Source organism: Mytilus californianus, unplaced genomic scaffold, assembly GCF_021869535.1.
Source record: "Mytilus californianus isolate M0D057914Y unplaced genomic scaffold, xbMytCali1.0.p SCAF_14, whole genome shotgun sequence".
Classification (NCBI taxonomy): domain Eukaryota; kingdom Metazoa; phylum Mollusca; class Bivalvia; order Mytilida; family Mytilidae; genus Mytilus; species Mytilus californianus.
Genome location: NW_026262626.1, coordinates 9,012,835 through 9,026,672, shown reverse-complemented (window position 1 = coordinate 9,026,672; position 13,838 = coordinate 9,012,835). Strand labels below are relative to the sequence as shown.

At 31.3% G+C, this 13,838-nt stretch overlaps 1 protein-coding gene across 1 annotated transcript in view; it reads left to right on the top strand.

The window, feature by feature from the left end:
- Positions 1-2,879: 2,879 nt before the first annotated feature.
- LOC127724130 (E3 ubiquitin-protein ligase rnf213-alpha-like) overlaps positions 2,880-13,838 on the top strand; it is a 160,336-nt gene continuing 149,377 nt past the window's right edge. The window contains exons 1-7 of the mRNA XM_052230992.1: positions 2,880-2,966; positions 3,669-3,855; positions 5,702-6,001; positions 6,868-7,448; positions 8,085-8,238; positions 10,723-10,943; positions 13,585-13,737. Coding sequence (XP_052086952.1) covers positions 3,726-3,855; positions 5,702-6,001; positions 6,868-7,448; positions 8,085-8,238; positions 10,723-10,943; positions 13,585-13,737 — 1,539 coding nt within the window. The 5' untranslated portion in view covers positions 2,880-2,966; positions 3,669-3,725. The remainder of the gene's footprint in view (positions 2,967-3,668; positions 3,856-5,701; positions 6,002-6,867; positions 7,449-8,084; positions 8,239-10,722; positions 10,944-13,584; positions 13,738-13,838) is intronic.

Here is a 13,838-nt window from a genome sequence, read left to right as displayed (position 1 = left end):
AAAGGGAAATAACTCATTTTTTAAAAGATTTTTAAAAGACATTGTATTAATGATAAACGACATTTTGGATTTTTTTTTCTTTTCTTTGGTAAATTGTTTGAAGAATTTTGTGGTAAGTTTGTTTGTTATTCTGTATTAACTAATTTTCTGAATGCTATATATATAATTTTTTTTGATGAAGCGAACTCCTTTAATTAGATATTAATCTTTATTTTTTTTATTAAAGGACATGAAGGATGTATTTCATTACATTACATTGTGTAGATAAAGTTGTTGACATTGATAGATAAGTTGCAGATCTATATTATTTTGTGACAAATGAAAGAAAAAATATTTGAAACTATTAATTATATTTGATTATGATTTGAAAATAGATATACATTGTGTAACATCATATCTAATTTTAGAGAGTTAAATCATATCTAATTTTAAAGAACTATGTTTGCTTTATTAGTTAAACCATATTTCTGTTCAAAGGGAAATAACTCAAACTTATTCCATGAACCAGTAATGATAAAATAAGTATATGGATTCTGTTCAATTAATTTTAGTCATTAGGTGTCAAAATTTCTTTATAACTATTCTCTTTAAGTCATGTGTGCTATGAAAGTAGATGTCACAGTTGTTAATGGTATTTTATTTTTGTTGTGTGTGTTCATGTTTAATTTTTACATGATCCTGTTTGGGGTTCAGATTTGCAAGTATCATTTTCATTATTAATTAGATAATAATCTATTATAAATATTCAAGCACAATCCAAATTCAGAGCTGTTTGAAGCTTTAATGTTGTGTCCATACTTGCTCAACTGTTCAGGGTTCGACCTCTGCAGGAAAATCCGGTTTGCTGTCACTCAACAGCCTCTTGTTTGGTAAATGAATTCAGAAAATAAATAACTTTTCCTGAAGCTTTCCATAAAAAAATGACTAAGATATCAATAAGTTGTATCCTTTTAATATTTTTGTTTTAAATGTAAAATAAGAGACATATATATATGTATATATTTCTCTGTAATACATACATAAAACAGGGGTTGAAAATGTCCTTCCATTTACAATAAAATTGTGATAGTATTATAGAAATACATTTCAGTATGTCCAAAATTTTATTTTAATTATCAATCTGTTCAACTCCTTTTCCATTTTACCTCAACATATAAGCATGGAAAGAAAATGAAAGTTAATATAATACTTCTATGATATAACCAAGTAACAGGACTGGACATATTTATGTGTATTTTTGTTTTTAGCTTGTGTATTTATTTTGATGTAGTCTGTTAATTGTCAATGTGACTTTACTTGTGATCTGCATATTTGAAAATGCTAGTTCAAAGACTTGCATGGTCTTAACTATTTGGAGAAATACAATTAGATGCATTATATACCTTGTCCCATTCACCAAAAATTATGTCTCAGTCTTTTAAATATATTTCATGTGCATAGCTTTCTAAACGTACACATTTCTTTTACTTAAGCACATGACATTTCACATGATATTTTGATGTGAGAAACGGAATCCCAATTTTTATCAATTTGTTTATAAGATAGAATAAAAAAAAAAAAAAAACATGCAGTCTCATTTTTGGACTGAATAAATTGTTTTCTATGGCCGTTTTCAGGCAAAAGGAAGAAATAATGAAGCAACGAAAAGGTTATAGAGCATCCGAATCATAAAAAGACAACTTTCAATGAAATGTTGGATTAAGTGGCCCCTAAATATCCCCGTTAATGTGCAAATGAGGCAGCCGTTAATTTTTACCTGCTGTTTCAACTGTATTTTTCCTATTTTAAACGGTACCATTGCACAAAAGGAAGGAGAGAAACAAATTTCTTAATACGCTCTATGACTGAGTCAATTTTCTCGTTTTTACGACCTGTTATTTCGTTGTGAAACTGGTTTTAAAAATACCTAAAAAACGTTGCCTGAAGGCATCATTGGGTCAACGGGAGGGGACCTTGAGGCATTGTTGGGCACTCCCCAGGGAATGCCTCAAGGCATCCTTGGGGATGAAAGTGTTAAGGACAAGAACTAATTGACTATATATTTATCAGGTATTTAGTTGGAAAAAATAGTCATAACATTCTTTATTTACTAGAAATAATCATATAACTCAACAGGAAGGTTTGTTGAAAAGAATGTCTATAGCCATAATGAAATGTGTCTTAAGGATGTTCGCTACTCTGTTTCAAAATAACAAGCTTTTTAAAAGACTGTAATAAAATGATAGTATATAAATAAAGGAACTAAAAGCAGAAAAAAATGAAGGGTCCATGTGCTTGTTTTCGAGAAATAACAAGGATTTTGTGAGATTTTCAAATAGAGCTTTTTAAACTATTAATGTAATAAAATTATGAAAAGAAAAGTATGGATTAGCTGACAAAATTTTTTAATGGCAATAGAATTGAGAATGGAAATGGGGAATGTGTCAAAGAGACAACAACCCGACCATAGAACAGACAACAGCAGAAGGTCACCAACAGGTCTTCAATGCAGCGAGAAATTCCCTTACCCGGAGGCGTCCATTAGCTGGCCCCTAAACAAATATATATTCTAGTTCAGTGATAATGAACGCCATACTAAACTCCAAATTGTACACAAGAAACTAAAATTAAAAATAATACAAGACTAACAAAGGCTAGAGGCTCCTGACTTGGGACAGGCGCAAAAATGCGGCGGGGTTAAACATGTTTATGAGATCTCAACCCTCCCCCTATACCTCTAGCCAATGTAGAAAATGCATTGATGAAACCAGAGAATTCCAAAATCTGGCAAAAATTCAAAAACAAGAGGAGCAAACATCCTTAATTAAACGCAGGCTACAGTTTTCGTTTTGTTACCCAAGATTTATTTTTTGCTATTTTTTTTTTTTTAACAGAATGCAGAAGTAAAGCTAGTTGAATTATACTGTGAAAATGTAGAGTCATTCTGTGATCCCGTTCAAGAAATTTTAAGCAAGTTAGCTTTTAGGGTAAGTAATTTGAATATCACAGATCATGAGGTAAAAAATGATGTTAACAAGACAGCCTACAATAATGCTATTAGAAATACTGTAAATTCAGAAATTATTGCGAGGTTTTTATTAATGTGAATAATGCGACTAGATGAGTATCGCAATAATAAGAACTTGTATTTTGATAACTAAAACATAGATCTGTATGTAGATTTTTCTGAAATCGCAATAATTAAACTCACATTCTTGTCCATTTTTGAAAAATCACTATAATAAATGCATGCAATAATTTCTGAATTTACAGTATATCTTTTGATTGGCAATATTCTCCCCTTTTGTCTTGGACATAAGAAGAAATAATACAGTAAATAGAAAGACATGATACAATAAAAAAGAAAAACATTAGAAGAAATGATACAGTAATATAAAAAGAAAGACCTGAGAAGAAATGATACAGTAAAAAGAAAGACATAAGAAGTAATGGTACAGTAAAAAAAGCATGCAAGAGGAAATGATACAGTAAAGAGAAAGAAATGATAAAAATCTATTGAGAACTGCACTTAACATATAATTAAAGAATATCTGTATCAAACATAAAAAGTAATACAAAATGTATTTCAAAGAATATATGCTAAAAAAATAGAATGACATTTTATAAATTTTGTGTCATTCAGAAATCAGTCATGGTAGTAAATTCATAATTTTTTTTTATATCTTTAGGCAGTAGAGAGAGGAAGTAGCTTGTATGTTGGCAGTTCTTATAGAGGATCAACATTGATGAAGTATGGAAAATTATTATCACTTGTATTTGAAAGAAGTATGGACCTTCATCAGCTGGTAGATCAGCACAAAATACTAGACTATACATTGAACTGGGCTCCATTTGCAACCTATGTGAAGCTTTTATGTAAGAATAATTAAAATAAGAATTAGTATTAGTAGTATGAAAATTCATGTCAAGCAAACAGTACAGTTGTGAAATATGCTGTCAATTCAAAAAGATCTTTATTATTGTATTTTTATAGTTATGTTGAACTGGGAAAACTATTCTTTATAGTAAGCAGATTGATATTTGTGAATTATAACTCATTAATGGCGGGTTGGTGCATTCAGTAATGTTTATTAGTACAAATGTCTACATTAGTAATACAAATTATGGTTTTGGTAGGTTTTGCATTTTATAAATCAAATCAAATGTAAAATTTTCATTTTTATACGTCCATTTACGGGACCTATTATGGTATACCATTGTCCGTCTGTCCGTCCGTCCGTCCGTCCATCCGTCGATCCTTCGTCAACATGTCGGACATTAACTCAAAAACGCTTTAACCAGTTTGCATGAAACTTTGGTGAATTGTTTATATCTATTGACGAGTTTCCCTTTCGTTTTTTATAAATTTAAGATTTGAGGTTTCGGAGTTTTGGGGTTTTATTCATTACAAAAAGGGGAATTTTCCAGTTTTCAAACAATAACTCAAAAACACTTTCACCAATTTGCAAGAAACTTTGGTGAATTGTTTATATATATTGACATGAGCTCCCTTTGGACTTTTATAAATTTTAGATTTTTCTTTTCTGAGTTATGGGGTTTTATTCATTACAAAAAGGGGTATTTTCCAGTTTTTGAACAGTAACTCAAAAATGCTTTTTGCAGTTTTCCTTAAACTATGGTGAATTGTTTATATATATTGACTTAAGCTCCCTTTTGATTTTTATAAATTTCAGATTTTACGTTTACTAGTTATTGGGTTTTATTCATTAAAAAAGGGGGATTTTCCAGTTTTCGGACAATATCCTTAAAGTGCTTTGAGCAGTTTTCATTAAAATTTGGTGACTGATTTATATCTATTAAGATAACCTCCCTTTAGTTTTTGATATATTTTGGATATGACATTGAGAAGTTATTGAACTTTATTCTTTGAAAACCTGACGGGCATATCATGTGCTCATGACGCAGCTGTTTATTGTCTGTATGTGGGACAGGGATTACTATCCGTGGCTGCAGTGGCAGTAGGGAAAGTGGCGGTGTAAACTGTTTACTGTAAATTCAGAAATTATTGCGTGGATTTATTATTGCGATTTTGTCATTTTGGCGCATTTTAGTTTTTGCGATATTTAGAAAAATCCTGTTTAATTCATATAAAAAAATTCAAAATGCGAGTTTAAATTATTGCGATTATAACCCTGTTGCATTTTTCCCAATTATAAAAACATCGCAATAATTTCTGAATTTACAGTATGTAAAGCTCTATATTTCAGAAGGTAGATGTGGATACTTCAAACCTTGTATGCAGATAATTTATCTTACCAAGTTTCCCTCTGTCATATGTCCATTGTCCTTGACAAAAATTACAGATTTTTCTGTCATTTGAATTTCACACTTATGGGTAATAGGATAACTATATATGGTATATGGATTCCTTGCAAAGTCTACATGTCCATCAGACAGGGTTCACCTAACCTCATTTTATGGATCAGTGATCAAGGTTACAGTTACATGATTAGGCCCATTTCTCAAATACTATAAGCAGTAGGTCAATTATAATTAGTGTTTTATGGAATGATTGTATTTTTGCCTGAAAAATGTTGTCAGAAGTATTATTTTGGTATTTTTATCCACGATCAGTTGAAAACTGCATCTTATCAAGAATATGTCTATAAATTTGCTTATTATGCAAAATAATTCTAATATTTTTTTTTACTGTAAAATAGATGTATTAAAAGTAATTTATGCATGTGATGTTTTTTTCAAGACCACGAGGAGTACTCCAAATCACTTAGCAGCAACAGTGCAGATTTGATGCGAAACTTTGTTGAGGTTCTTAAGCGAGCAAGTGAAGCCTTATCAAGAGGAAATGTTTTAGTACAAGATTTACAAAGAATCTTGGGAAAAGCAGGCCACTTCAAATCGATTGTGATGGAAATAAAGGATCTTCCTATTAAAGCAGAGTATTTAATGGCTTCCCTTCCACTCAGGGAAAAGGAATTGTTAACTTATCAGGCAACTTTGAAGACTGTGCAGGACTTTATGTACATGTGTACAAGATTCAAAGGTATATAATTAAGCTGCATAGATGTTTCATAAGGATTTAATTATTTTCATTTGTGTTTTAAAGTGTATTATATTTCCCAGTTAGAAATAACATCCATGACTGCATCATTCGGCTTTCAATGGCAACATTACAAGAACTTTTAAGAATATTTAAAAGAAAGTAAATGAAATTCTTGATTTGACTCAAAATTTCTGGTTTTAACATTATAATGTAATTGTAGGAAATGTATTTGGTAGTTTTATAGGGTTATGAAGCATTGATTATGCCCCTATTTTATAGTTGGAAGCGTGTTTCATACTAAATGTTTGGTTAAGGCTTTTGCATCCCACTAAAATTGCAAAGAAGCGTTCAGTCCTGAAATATATTCTTTTTAAGAAAAAATTCTAATACAACTTTTCTCACAGAAATGACATATACATTTGTGTAATAAAATGACAAATGCTAGAAAGTCATTTGTTTAAATTTTTTACTAAAGCTTTTTATATTGATAACACTTTTTATACTTACTGGTGCTGTATAAATGTCATTTCTACATTGAGCTAAGTACTTATACGAAATAAAACACCTACACAGTTCAGGTACCAACAGGGTGACCACTGATTTGAACAAGCAAATAAAATATGGCACATAATTTGGAAAGCAGAGTCAAAATTTGCACGCTACTGTATCTAGTTAGCTAAAAGAGCCACAGATGTTGTCAAATACTGCTGCTCAAAATAACAACAAACACTCCTAACAGGTTTCATGAAGTCATATCATAAAACATAATTCAAACCATGGCCTAGAATAGAAAGTGTTTTAAATTTTGACAGAAAAATGAACTATTATCAAGTAAATATTTCCTAATTCTTTATTGTATTAAATAGGTAATACAAGAGATTTGGAAGATAGAATCAAAAGATTTGAAAAACTTGAAAATGTTAGTCTAAATATGCTGTGTAAAGTTGCCTTTCTTGAAGACATGAAAAATCAGGAGCAGTATCAACCAATGATTACTGCATTTGGAATGGATGAAACTGTTCTTCAAATAATACCACATATACTAAAATGTGGTCAGGGGCTTCTATTCACAACATTGTGGGATAGAAGAGGAAATGAATTGGCAAAACAGAAAGGAAAATCTTTAGATTTGGAAGAAATCTTGACAGAAGTTTGGGAACCAACATACAGATTTTGGGATGATTTGTGTACCAGGCTGAAAAATGGTGATTTGAAATTTTCTGAATTTGAGAAATTCTTCAAAACAACAGATATGGAAACTCTGAGAAATGAACTAATGAAATTGTGTCAGGATGGAAATACTAAATGGATTGATGTTAGATTGGATCAACTTGAAAAATACAGGAATCTACAGAGTTGTTTATTTGGTGCAAGAGCTATAATGGAAGTGGTCAAGGAATTTGAATTGACAGGAAATTTTAATCAGATTTTGGAAATACTTAAATTAGTAAGTTTATTTTTGTTATAATAATTACAGTGTTTATTGATTTTTTACACCCTAACCCTAGGAGTGGGGCTATATTCCATTCTCATTGTCTGTCTGCTTTTTTCTGTTGTCTGTCCATTTGTCCAACAAATATTTTCATCACACTTTTCACAGGAAAAAGCTAACAAAATGAATTTATATTTGAAAGCAACTTGAAAGTGATGAGCTGTAAGGTGTGAGCACTTTATGGATCTGTCAGAAACCTACTTCCTGTTTGCCAATACTTTGAATTTTTCAAATTGTTCAATGAGCTAGTATAAGCTTAAACTTTTTCACAATTTCTCCAGTACAACAGAACAGAATGACTTTATATTTTGTCAGCATATTGGCAGTGATGAGTTGTTGTGTGTGAGCACTTATTTGACAGACACCTACATCCTGTTTTCAGATACTACCGATAAGGATTCGGGGTGTCCTTAGCACATCTTTGTGTGCATTCTTGTTTTTGAAAATGAAAATAAATGTTTAAGTATTTTTTTCTTTTCAAAACCAATAAAACATGAAATTTTTTTCGAGTATATGTAACATAGTGTTTATTACGAGTCCTTCAAAAAATTGCTAAACATGTGATTTTGATTGTAACAATGTTTTTTGCAGACTGGCGATGCTGATACAAAAATGAATACATTGGATGACAACATGATGAAAACCTGTAAAATATTAACAGGAATTGATGAAGAAAAAGCTAAAAGTCTGAGAACATTTATTTCCTGTAAACCTCTGGTAGTGTGGTTACGAGAAACTATGCCTTGTAAGTTTGCAGTGTGTTTAAAAAAAGGTGTGAATGTGTGTAGTCTTTTTATAATATTTCTTTACATCATTCACAAATACCTTAGATTGCTATAACAAATGAATATGTTCATAAAACAGAACATCCTTTATAACAAAATTATAAAAAAATTTAAATGACCAGATCAGTTTTGGCTATATCATGGCAGCCATTTTTTAAATAATACTAGTAGAAAAGTCAAGGTATTACACAAAATCAAATTGTGCACAGAAAAATAACCATAAGCAAAGGAACAATGTTTGTTAGACTAGGGTGTTTTAATTTGTTGGTTTACAGACTTTTTATGTGAAAAAGTCGGGTTGTGGTCGGTTTGAAAAAAAAAAGAAAAAAAATATCTTACAAGACGTAAATGTATAGAATAAATATATATTTGAGCTTACTAACAATATTTTGAGTATGTTTCTTTGTCATCATTTCTTAAATTTAGTTCCAAATATTATTGCTCAGCTGTTTTTAACATACAAAGCATGCCATCGTCATATAATTTTGTGAAAAGGGGATCGATATGTCTATGGACAACCAGAAATAATAAATGGTAATTTCACAAACGAAAAAAAAAACCAGCTACATTTTGCTTTTTATCAACTTTCAGGAAACATAGTGAATAATGAGCTTCAAACTCGAAAACATGTGAAATAAAAATTGCAAACACGTCACATGAATATAACTTGACCATCTGTGGTCATAAACGAAGTAGACCCGTCCACCAGAAAGACGAGGATATCGGTTTCATCCTTTGTCAAGCAATCCCCTTTTGATATCCAAATAGATAAACATTTTTTTCAATCTATGAAACAAGAAACTTCCAAGTTGCTAATGAATATCTCTTACTTTTAACTTGATGTCTTTCACATTTGGACGGGTGAAATCTGAGATCATGAAAAATTATTACAAAAATGGAATAAAAAACGTACTTATTGTAAAAGGTTTTTAACAGGTTTTAGTTTGGCAAAGTTATTTGCTCAAACAACTTTTCAAGAACAGTTTTGATTGTCTATTTTTAGAAACACAAACACTATTTTTAGATTTTTATTTTTTTAGAACAGTTAGTGTAATAATTTGTGTTAATATTTTAACATGCTTAAATAATGAATTTAATATCAGGAAAATGCTGATAAGGAGATATTTTTATTTCTATTGCAGGGATAATGTATTTGTTAGGGTCAGTGGGAATAAAAAAAGCATGTTTTTTTCTCCAGAAAATCAGGAAAATAGGGTCGGCTGATCTGTAAAACCAACAAATTATAAAACCCTGGCCTTATGCAGTACTTCATTTTAAGGTCACAGTGATGTTTTCAACATTGAGTAATAGCTCTTTTGACCCCTAGCAACAGTTTGAATGGAATGCTTTGCTATATGTCAGTCATACTATGTCTGTTCATTGAATGGCACAGCTGTAGGGTAAAATCAACAAATTATCTTCCAAAGCAGTCTAACCAATACTTTCATTAATTGCCTGGCAATCTCACTGTAAAATACAGAAACAAAACAAACATTAAAGACAACCATTTGGTATATCAAGAAATTTGTGGGATAATTTGCTATGAAAAGGATAAAAATTCTATGGGGACTGCAAAACAATTTCAATGAACCAGTCAAGTTGTTTTTGTGTATCAACCTAAAAACACAACAAAGGATGTAAATAATTCAACAAAAAGAGTATATCTCTATAAGCGACAGATAAAGTATACAAATAGTAAATTGCAGACAACATAGTCCAAGATGACAGAATTGAAATATCTTATCCCTCATATCTTATGCCTTTTTTGTTTGTGAAATTGCCATTTATGGTGAGAAAATAAGATATTGCTATTTTGCGAAATTTTCCATTGATCTAATAATTTCCTTTCACCATGCCAGCTCAAGCGAGAAAATCAATCTTGTGAAGATGACCAACAATAATCTTTAAGTAGTACACATAAGTGAAGTATTTTTAAGAGTACATAGGTCATAACTGTATAAATAGTGGTTTTTATGCCCCCGTCGTAGGGGAGGGGGCATTAAGTGTTACCCTTGTCCGTCCGTCCTGTACGTCACGTACGTCCCATACATCCCGTACGTCACCAAAATTGGTTTCTGTTCTCTAACTTTAGTGTGCCTCAACCAAATGTTATAAAACTTATACATTGTGCTTATTACCACAAAACACAGATCAAGTTTGAAATTGGGTGGCATCACTTTTACTGTTCATGAGTTATGCCCGTTTATAAACATAAAAATTGCTGAATTTTTCATTTCCATTCTTTAACTTCAGTTTGCCTCAACAAAATGTGATAAAACTTATACACAATGCTTATAATCACAAAACGTGAATCCTGCATCTGTATGTGGAAGTTGACTCATGCATATTTACAAGCGGGGGCATCTGTGGCCAATAGACACATTCTCCATTTACTTTATGTATTCTTTATAAACAAAATGAATGCAATTATTATCTGATTTCAGCTGGACTGAAAGAACTTAAAGTGTTTGTTGACCTTGCTAGTATATCAGCTGGTGAGGGGGACTATGAGATTGATAAAGTAAACTGTCTTCACTCAGCCACCACTGGATATAGTCCACTGATTTTCAATCTAGACCAGAATTGTGATGCTGCATTATTCCTTCATAGATGTGAAGAAGTCTGGAAGGAGCTGAAAGCTGACTCCAAACTCCCAAAGAAATTGGTAAGATATTAGAAGAATAAAATTTATAGACATACATAAATTAAACATGAAATTGATATTATACCCCAAAGAAATATTTTATTAGGGCCCGCCGAATGGCGGGTCGCCCTATAGTAATCAGTCTGTCCGTCCGTAACAAATTGTGTCCACTCTATATTTAGAGAACTGTTATGATTTCATACTTTATACATGACATGTATACTAACCAACACTAGAGGGTGTGTCATAATGTTTGTACAACTTCCTAGGTCAAAGGTCAAGGTCAGAAACATTGGTTCAGTTGACAACCTTATGTCCTATGGTAAAGATCGTGTCATCTCTATATCTTGAGAACCTGTATGATTTCAAAGTTTATACTTGACATGTATATTAACCAACACCAGAGGGTGTGTCATAATGTATGTACAACTTCCTAGGTCAAAGGTCAAGGTCAAAAACTTTGGTTTTAGTTGACAACCTTATGTCCAATGGTAAAGATCGTGTCCACTCTATATCTTGAGAACCGTTATGATTTCAAAGTTTATACTTGACATGTATATTAACCAACACCAGAGGGTGTGTCATAATGTATGTACAACTTCCTAGGTCAAAGGTCAAGGTCAAAAACTTTGGTTTTAAATGACAACCCCATGTCCTATGGTAAAGATACAAATTTTTTACCACACCATCTTTTTGATAGTAAAGGTAGTCAGATGTCCTTGATTTTGGATATTGCTTGAGTTGCTACCTTATCAATGTGTACCCAATGTAATTGTCTTGATATACAACATTTATATAATAAATTTTGTTTTATTATGTGTCACATATTGATTGTACATTATACAATAATATAATAAAAATATACATTAAAACCAAGGATCCGGAAATTTTTCCAGACAATTTCGGTCATTTTGAGATGTTTGAAAAGTTGGTGCCCCTTTTCCAAATGGCGATATCAACTTGACTATATTCATAGCATCAACGAACATGACGAACTTGTATTGCTGTTTCATCGCATGTACTAAGTAAATGTCTTACCATTACCATGAAGGACAGTTTAGGGAAGGCAACAGTCTAAAATTGAAATGATTTTAATGACTCAAAATGGTTAATTTCTCAGACATTGCTTACGTTTCTTTCGATTTGACAAAAGTTAAAACTGGAAGTTTGCGATATTTTAAGGTACGAATAATTCCGGATTCATTTCCCGGATTTGTTTTGTTTATCAAATTGACAGGAAATCACCGGCTTTTTATGGCTTTTTTTATTTTATTACCTTTAAAAGTGTTTGAATATAACAGATAATAGTTGCACTCATTTAATTTAGCATGAAATCAATTTGCATTTTACGATTAAATATTAAATTTGCTGAAGACAATTTCACGCATGCGTATTACATAGTAAATAAAGCACATGTGTTACTCATGAAAAAATACTTTTTTCTACGTAAATTTAGATTTAATTTTTAAATCAGAATTGATGACTGTCTTTGATGAAAAGTAAATAAATAATGAATACACTTGTCAGGGAACTTTAATGTTTTAAAGATATTATTCTGAGCTTGTGATCACTGTCAGGTGTGAATTAAAACCGCAGGTAAAAAGTGATTAGCGATCATTAGCCAATGTTTCCCGGAGGCATTGATATAGATATTAGGAGGGCCCTCAGGATTATCAAACTACTGTTGTGGCAGTTTTATTACAGGAAAGGGATTATAAACAAAAACAAGTGATCACAAGTGCAAAATGGCGATTAAGAAATCCGATTTCAAACATTGAGTCAATGAAATGACCGAAATTACTTCTGTAAAAAAATAAAATTTGTCCTAAATCCCAATTACTCGTTTAGGACAAATAGTTTCATCTTAGGACATGACTGGCAAATATGACCGTTTCCGGACCCTTGATTAAAACAATCAATACCCAGCCATTGAGTTGGCTTATGAAACACATATTTACAAAAAAAATCAAATTTATATGAACAAAACTTATATCTAACTTTGATTTTCGAACAATTAAATAAGATTTATCATTTACATAAATACAAATTCAATTAATAAATTAAAAAAATAAAATATGTAGATAAAAATTATTATTATTATTTATTTTTTATATATATTTTATATTAACATGAATAAAAAGATTGATTGATTGATGAATTGTTGGTGTTTAACACCACTTTCGGCACTCTTGGCTTTATGGTTGCAGCCAGTTTTTATTGGTGGAAGAAGCCGGAGTACTCGGAGGGAACCTCAACCTTCAGCAGAAAGACTGGAAATCATCATTGAATGATAGGAGACAAATGAACCTGCCATGAGTGGGAATTGAACCTCTGTGTTGACAGGCTACTGATAACTGTAGATGAGCTACTTAGACTACTCAGCCACCAAGGCCCATAATAAAGAAAGATGTGGGGTAAACGTTAATGAAACAGTAACCCTCTGACAAAAATATCCATAAGATGTCTCGAGGGCAACATACAGTCTTCATCAAAAGACAGGAGTCTATACAATATGTGCTATGAATAATTTAACAGAAACAATCAAAAGATTTGCCATCAACTGGCATCATAATAAGTCAAAGATGTAAGGCTGTCTGTCACTGATATACAGCGATATTTACTTTTTGTTGAATTTTTCCAGCTTTGTTTTTGTTTTTTTAAGGTTGATACACAAAGACAACTTGACTGGTTGAAGTCAGTAAAACAGACTCATGGATCTGTAGAGGTTACCTCCCTTGCACAAGCAGAAGCTATCAATACAAATGGAATCTACCAAGTGGGAAATCTAAAGAAAACTGCCACAATTAAAAACCCTGTGAGTACCAACAATATCAAGGACCCTATATTTTATGATATATATATATTGTAAATTTTGTAATTAAAATTATGCGGTTTACAAGTTGAACAAAGGAAAAA